Source organism: Myotis davidii, unplaced genomic scaffold, assembly GCF_000327345.1.
Source record: "Myotis davidii unplaced genomic scaffold, ASM32734v1 scaffold436, whole genome shotgun sequence".
Classification (NCBI taxonomy): domain Eukaryota; kingdom Metazoa; phylum Chordata; class Mammalia; order Chiroptera; family Vespertilionidae; genus Myotis; species Myotis davidii.
Window position 1 is genome coordinate 3,589,697 of NW_006292604.1, and position 8,050 is coordinate 3,597,746.

Consider the following 8,050-nt stretch of genomic DNA (forward strand, 5'->3'; position numbering starts at 1 on the left):
AGCGTCCCTGACCGGATCTGTTACCCTGCCAGGCGGGGGGCAGCGCTTGAGGCTGTCCGCGGTCCAGGACCCGGATCCATGACCTGGGGGCCTGGGGGCAGTGCTTGAGGCTGTCTGCGGTCTGGGACCCGGATCTGTGACCTGGTGGGTGGGAGGCAGTGCTTGAGGCTGTCCGTGGTCTGGGACCCGGATCCGTGACCTGGAGGGCAGGGGGCAGCGCTTGAGGCTGTCCACGGGACCAAGACACGGATCTGTGACCCTGCCGGGCGGAGGGCAGCACTTGAGGCTGTCCACGGTCTCGGGACCGGATCCATGACCCTTCTCGGCGGGGCGGCAGCTCGCACAGGCGCGGATCGGCCAGGGTTGGGCTGGGCAGGACGCCTCGCTTCTGCCCAGCCCCAGTCACTCTGGGCAGGTGAGCAGCGCAGAGAGCCTCTGGACAGGGGAGGCAGGCCGACGGAGGGCAGGGCGGCCTGTACTCCCCACATGGTGGTGGTGACAGCTGTGAGAGTACCAAGCGGAGCCTGCAGGCTGAGCTGAAGTAGCACCTGCAGGCCATCAGCACCCAGGAGTGGCTGCGCAAGATCCGCCTCCTGACCCAGAAGGTGCAGGATTGCAGGGACAGCCACCGTGGCAGGCCAGACTGACATCCTCCTGGCCACACCATGGGTGTTTGCGGATCTGCAAGGCCAGAGGCCTCCGGTGTGCATATCCCTCACTGGCATGCGAACATCCCCCAGCACAGTCACCCTCCCACGCCTGCAACAGTTGCAAACCAAGGCGTGCACAAGTTCCCCCCGCCTCCCCACCACACTTCCATCAACCCAGCATGCCTAACACCCCCACAGGATGTGCACACATCCCCTCTGATGCGCTCACGTCCTTTGGAGAGTGTCTGGGTGTTCTGGGTGCTGAGGGTGGGCACCTGTGAGATGACAGTGAGAGGGTGGAGTGGTGATGCCCTGTTCCCACGGAGGCCAGTGCAGCTATGAGATCACCTCTGGGGGGGGTTAATGCAGGTACTGAGGCAGGATCCAGTGCAGACAGACACACCTGGTGGGCGCGGGAGGTCCTCACTGAGGTGCCTTCGGTCAGCGTTCAAGATCAAGAACCCAGAGGTGGAGAGGAATTTCGTCCTCTCAGTGAAACAGTGGGATAGTCAGGGCGACTGTAGAGAAGGAATGTGCATTTTCGGTGCCAATACCCATGAGCGAAGGCTGCCCTGACTGAGACTCGCTTGCTTGGGGCTAGCGCACTCCTGCCAGGTAGCAGGTGACAGGGCGTGCTTTTCTGAATTAATGAGAGAAAACGTTGATTCTCCTGCTGTCCACGAAGGTGGAAAGTGAAGTGGGGAGACATGTGGGGAGTGAGCGAGGTTCCCTGTCTGGTTCCAAATCTGCTGTTGGTTTCTTTCACCGCTGACTAGAGATATACAGGGCATCCCCCCAAAATGTATACACACTTTGAATACCTACTAATTCCAATGGTTTTAAGCATAAGAAAGAAACAACAATGGAGCTGTTATCTGTTAAAAGTGTGGGCACAAACAGGTAGTTGGACATTCCCTGAGGGGTCTCAGATTGGAAAGGGTGAAGGCCAGACTGAGGGGCCCCCCCGACCCCCCCACTCCAGTGCATGAATTTCGTGCACCAGGCTACTAGTATAATATAATACATTATGCAATAGATTTCAGTACCTTCACATTAATTCTTGGCTGTAGGAAAACTTGTTCTTTCCTACATCTTCTCCTTAAGTTCTTTAAAGGGAAGAACCAGTCTTTCTGAAGACTACTATGACAAAAATCCTCTAGTTTATGCGTTGTGTCCTAGTTCTAACAGCAAAATCTTGCTTTTCTCTCCACTGCTTGATTTTTTTATCACATTCAAAAAATTCCTCCATATATCCTGTTATGGGTAAATCATGCCCCACAAGAAAGATATCTTAGAATCCAACCGTATTTGGAAATAGGGTCTTTACAGATTAATCAAGTGGAAATCAGGTTCTTAGGATGAGCCCTAATCTAATACGACACGCATCCTTAAAGGGGATATTTGGACACAGAGAAGGACATAGAAGAGAACACCATGTGAAGATAGAGGATCAGTGTGATGCATCAGCAAACCAAAGGAAACCAAAGATTGCCAGGAAAAAAAAAAAAAGGAGTTAGGATGAGGCAAGAAAGGATTCCCCTTAGGTTACAGAGGGAGCTTGGCTCTCCCAGCACCTTGATTTTGGATTTCTGGCTTCAAGACAGTGAGACAATAAAATTCTGCTGTTTAAGCCAACCAGTTTATGGTGCTCTGCTATGGCAGATCTAGGACACCGGTACATTTCCCAAACCAAACTAATTAAAAGAAATTTTATTTGCTTTTCTAAATTTCTCTCGTTTAGTTTCTAGTTTCTTTGTGTTAAATTGGAGAAACAGAAACTAGAGGCATTGCATTCACCCTAGCTCACTCTAGTCTATTTTTCAGATAGTATCTTGGCAAAAGACAGCATAATGTAAATGATTCTGTCATTTTCAATAAATAAAGAGATGTAAAAGGCCACTTAGATAATAATTTCTCTTTGGCGGAAGTATTTTAAGGATCATCACCAAATATTTGAATGCATATTTAAATACAAGCTTCTATCGATTTTGCCCCAACAAACTACCTCGTTTGGTGATACTTCTATCATCCACCCAAGGCTGTACCCCAGATTGTCCTTCTCTCCCATTTTATCATCCTATCACTCATCAAGTCTTGCATTTGATGATGTTTCCAAAATGCCTCTGCCTCTCTAAATCATCTTTCTTCTACATCTGGCTACCTCCTTAGATTTTATTGTCTCTTTACTGATCACTTTAACAGCCATGATAAAGCTGACAGATCCACTTTGTTCCAGTGATGGCAAAGGCCACATATATCATGAAAACTCCTATCGTTCATTCTAAGTGTTTTACATACTCTAATTCACTTCATTTGGAAGAGAAAAACACAGATTAGAAAGATTAGAAATAACAAATTTAATAGAAACTAGTGAAGCTGCAATTCTATTCCATTCCACTACAAAATATATAAACTTTTTACTATATCATAAAGGCCTCTTCATATCAGCCATTAGAAAAAAAAATCATGTTGGTTATCACATAGCATTTAAGTACTTTAGCTTCTTTATTACTTGTTGATATTCTGGTTTTGATGATTTTAAAACCATTATATGTTATGTTCAAACTGCTGACGAACACTCAGTAATCAAAAGTTCCTAAAAGCCTTGGGCCAATACATCTAATTTTTATTTCATTTGCCAAATTCTTGATTAAAAGGACGGTCACCGCCAAGACAGAGAAACAGCTTGAGTCCAACTTTGGGCTTTGGTTTCTCAAGATAAATCGTATACAATGAACAAGTCTTTTTTGCCTTTTTCTTTTCTTTTCTTTTTAAAAAAATATATTTTATTGATTTTTTACAGAGAGGAAGGGAGAGAGATAGAGAGTCAGAAACATCGATGAGAGAGAGACATCGATCAGCCGCCTCCTGCACATCTCCTACTGGGGATGTGCCCGCAACCCAGGTACATGCCCTTGACCGGAATCGAACCTGGGACCTTTCAGTCCGCAGGCCGGCGCTCTATCCACTGAGCCAAACCGGTTTCGGCTTCTTCTTTTTTTTTTTTAATCCAAACAGTAGCACAATTGGCAGCTATTAGGAACCATTGACACTACTTAAAGAAGCTAATATTCATTTTGCATAGTCACCTGCAACTCAGTTCAGGTGCTACATTAATAAAGTAGTCCTCAGAAACATAGCAACAACAACAAAAAATAATAGTGCCTTTTATAATATTCAGGGTTATTATCAGCTTCAACTGTTTCATCTTTATCTTTATATAAATGCTTAATTTGTAAAGTCTGCCAACAGTGGAGATTTTTAAAGAAACACCCTAACACAGCTGCCTATTTTGAAAAGAATACTATACACTACCTTTCAGGTGAGGGCTGTGTACATGCATCCTCTGCAGGTGTAGATTTATTGGAACAAATTCTAATGTTTTCTCTCCTTTGCTGCTGCTTGATTTGAAAGAGGACCCTAGGTGAAGAGAAACTTAATATTACTAGTAAGTAAATAATGAGGACGTGTGTGTGTACATTTGCTGAAAAATAAATTTGACATAAAGAACCGTTACAAAAACTTTACGAAGAAAATATAACTATGATTTGCTTTTCTTCTCAGATATTTAAATTTTTTTTAAATTCTCAATTACCTTTACAATAATACCGTGAGGTAAAATAGTGCATTTTTTCTTTGTTATTTTTCAAGCCAATTTGGAAGCAATAGAATTATAAGATGCTTTAAAAAATATTGGCTCTTCTATGTCCATAATAATGTTTATTATTGTTTTCACATAACATATATGAAATGCAGCACAGGTTGAATATGCAGAGTTATTACTTTCACACCTGTTTCCTTGCTGAGTTCTGTCAGAATGTCTTGGTACATATTCACCATTTGATCACAGTGAGTAAGGACATTTTTCCGTAGATTGTCCCAGTGAGGAGAGAGTTCACCAAGTTCTTTTAGCTCCTGGTTCCTGTTAAGAACGGGAAATGGGACAACATTTTTATGTAAGTCCATAGACACAAATTGCTTAATTAGGGTTGTTAAACCCATAAAAAATTGATTCACCACTCCTTTTGGGAAAGCTCTATGTGCTTTTTAGGGGGGAAATAATCGTTTTAACACAAAGAAAGATATTAATAATTTAGGTCACACAAACATTAAACATATCAAAGAGAAAAAAGTGCAGGTTAATTTACTGATAAAAATTTCACAAAGCCTGGGCAGTTGTGTGTCGACCTATGAACCAGAAAATCATGGTTCAATTCCCTGCCAGGACACATGCTCCAGTTGTGGGCTCAATCCCCAGTGCTAGGGGAGTGAGGGGGGTTGCAAGAGGCAGCCGATCAATGATTCTCTTTTATCATTGATGTTTCTAACTCCCTCTCCCTTCTTCTCTGAAATGAATAAAAATATATATTTTTAAAAATTTTTCACAAAGATGGCAAAAACTATCTAATATACATAGAGGCCATTCAGTTAAAAAACCTCAACAGAAAAATGCTAAGTTCTAGGCTTTGACCATCCAAAATGAAATAAAGTGAGAAGGATAATCAGACTATGTTCGAAGGAAACATAAGCTATTCGGGTAATCTAATTTATATATAATAGAGATATAATTTTTTAAAGCCAATAAATAGTATGATCAGGTATGATTTTATTGGTCTCAGTTTCTCCCATGAGGCCAATTTAAGTAAATGTTGCATGTTTTGCCCCTTCTTTATCAAAAGAAAAAGCTAATCATGCCATTTAGGTTTTAATTATTAACTTTTATCTAATTCTCTACCCTTTATCCAAGTTAATTTAAATAATCAGAATGCCTTTTCAAATTGTAATGATAAATGGTTTTAATATGCTGCTTGGTTAAATCTCTTATTCATTTCTGTAACCTTTTACCAACAACATTTTCATGAGGCTAATTTAACCAGCAATAATGAACCTTCTTTGCTATTTTGGCTGTGCAACATGCTAAATACCAAGCTAATAAATTCAGAAGATGTAGAATCTTTAACATCCTGTTAAATGCAAGAGTAATGGATGGTGTGCAAAAATGTGACTTGGTTCCAAATGTTTGTAGCTGCCTTTGTTTTGTTTCAATGGGAGGCAATGTAGTTTTGCTATATCTTTCATTTGAGGTCTTTATAACTTTTTGAACAATCATCTCATTCTCAACTGTCCCACAGATTAGCTGTCATCACACAACATTTGTGGGAGAAGAAGTAATTAATCAATAGACAGTGAGAGTAAAGAAAGTTCATGACCAAAGATGGGGTAGGAGGGAAGGTTGAAGAATTGGGGAGTCAAGTTCTCTGTGTACACGCAAATACCAGGCTATTTAAATTCAAGACAAGCAACAACCACCACCAAAGCAAACAAATAATCCCCCAAACTGGAGATATCCAAGTTTAGAAAACCGTGGGCAATTAGGTCAAATCAAAGGATGATAGCTAGTATACTATATCAATTTAATTTGTAAGCTTTTAGGCTGTAGTTCCAATATACACTTATGATAGAAATATTAGTTAGGTATGTCTGCTTAATAATAATAGATGTTTAATACTAGTAGGTTTAAAATTTATGTTGCCTCTGAACAATTATCAGAAATAGTAATTAAAAGGAGGTGATTAGGGAGTAAAGAGAGGGAGATAGCAAAGACCCTTACTATGGTGTGGGATCCTAACATGGCATACATCTCCTTGCCTAAGAGAAGTCTAGAAGTATAGTCAGAAAAGTTTAGTGATTTGTGGGGAATGACTTAAAATATGCTGGGATTAGTCCATAAAGTTTTGTTTAAATTTTACTACACTCTTCCACTATGTCAAAATTTATACACAGGAATACATAGAGAAATCTGGCATTCACAACTTTTTTGTTCTAAGAAATGGCATTGCAATGGCACACATTCTGAAAAAGACATATAACCAACATAAGGTACCTTTGCATTAAAAACAGTCAAAAATACGGGAACTACAGAATAACGGTATCATAAACAGAGCGGAGTAATGAACAAGTTGTAAAATAAAGTGAGGCAGAGAAAGAAAGTAGCTATAAGTTTAAAAAAATAAATTCATTAGATTAATACATTAATATACATAAAAATAGAAGATAATTAGGTGTACCAAAATCAGAAAATTTTTCAATCAGGAAGGATAGAGTTTATATTATATTTTAATTTGTTACTTGGTGAACAGAAACTTTGGAGTTTAATGGTGAGATCCAACCCCAGGGAAGCATGAGGGAGGTAAGAAGAAAAGTGTTGCAGGAAAAAAGCAGCAGCAGACCTAAGGTGGTATGTTCCTGAGCTGGGCAGAACTTCACAAGAAAACAAGGCTGGTTGCTAGGTCATGTGCAACAACTCTCGAGAAGTCATATGGCACCTTCGCACCATGGAACTGCTTGTTAGATGGGGGAAGAGACATTTATATGCCACTTCCTTACCTTCTATATTTCACTGGTAAAGACTCAGCCTGTGGGATATTTACTCCTTGGCACGCCGGTTGTGTAATCTATCTCCTTTGGGTAGCCACTGGGGAAGCAATATCCCGGTGGAGACAGAACTTTCCTGGTTCTGGTCTGATATGACACAGGTGCCAGAGCCACTCTGGATCTTTCCATGTAGATGCCATGGGAGGCATGCTAATGTCTGGTCAGAATCTTCAGAGAGGCTGATACAGCTGATGGAGTTAGGAAATTAAGTGACAACAGTAACAATATATGGGGATCTCCACTGAATGAGTGGTCAAAAAGTGAAGACATATTAGGGTTGAGCCACTATAGGAAAGCACATAAACTGGGCCCAGGACGGGTATCACCTTGCACAACTCCAATGCACTTGCATCGTCTTCTGATACCCGGAGAGCATATAACACAACATTCCTCACACCTCCCAAAAGAGAAGTTCAAGTACAATTCTTCAAGGTCATACTAGTTGCTATTCCCAAGATTTAAGGAGAGGCAAAGTACCAAGCTACAATATCTAATACTCCAGCTGATCCTTGGGGCCTAATTAATAATATTAATCACCAATCTCCTCTACCATTCATTCCAGATTTTCTTCATATGTCATTGGCACTTCAGCTGGTCTGGGTTGCTGCCTTGTGAGTTCTCTCAGACTTTAATCAAAAGGGATTAGGCCCTTAGTTGTCTTGCTCATATGGAATCCCAGTTGTTGCAATTGCCCACTCATATCTGAGCATGGGGCACCTCTGAGTTCCAGACTTTTTTTTTTCTCAGGTTGTGAAACAGCAGCCTTCTTTCCTTATGACAGTAAGAATAGAATCTCTTACTGTCTTTGTTGGACCATTGTAATGAGGAATATGTGGTAACCAGATCACATGTGGAGTCAGTCATAACTTCTAGTTAAGTGGGACTATGAATTGGTCCCCTGACAGAACCTCCAAACCCCATAGCCCAAGAACAACAATTCTAACTGGAAAAGTCCAAGGTTGTAG

At 41.2% G+C, this 8,050-nt stretch overlaps 1 protein-coding gene across 4 annotated transcripts in view; it reads right to left on the reverse strand.

Annotated features, from left to right (window-relative positions):
- INPP4B (inositol polyphosphate-4-phosphatase type II B) overlaps window positions 1–8,050 on the reverse strand; it is a 464,775-nt gene that overhangs the window by 124,991 nt on the left and 331,734 nt on the right. For all 4 annotated transcript variants that reach the window (XM_006766076.2, XM_006766075.2, XM_006766072.2 and 1 more), the window contains 2 exons: window positions 4,442–4,572; window positions 3,966–4,070 (listed from right to left, as the gene is read on the reverse strand). In XM_006766076.2, the coding sequence (XP_006766139.1) occupies window positions 3,966–4,070; window positions 4,442–4,572 (236 nt within the window). The remainder of the gene's footprint in view (window positions 1–3,965; window positions 4,071–4,441; window positions 4,573–8,050) is intronic.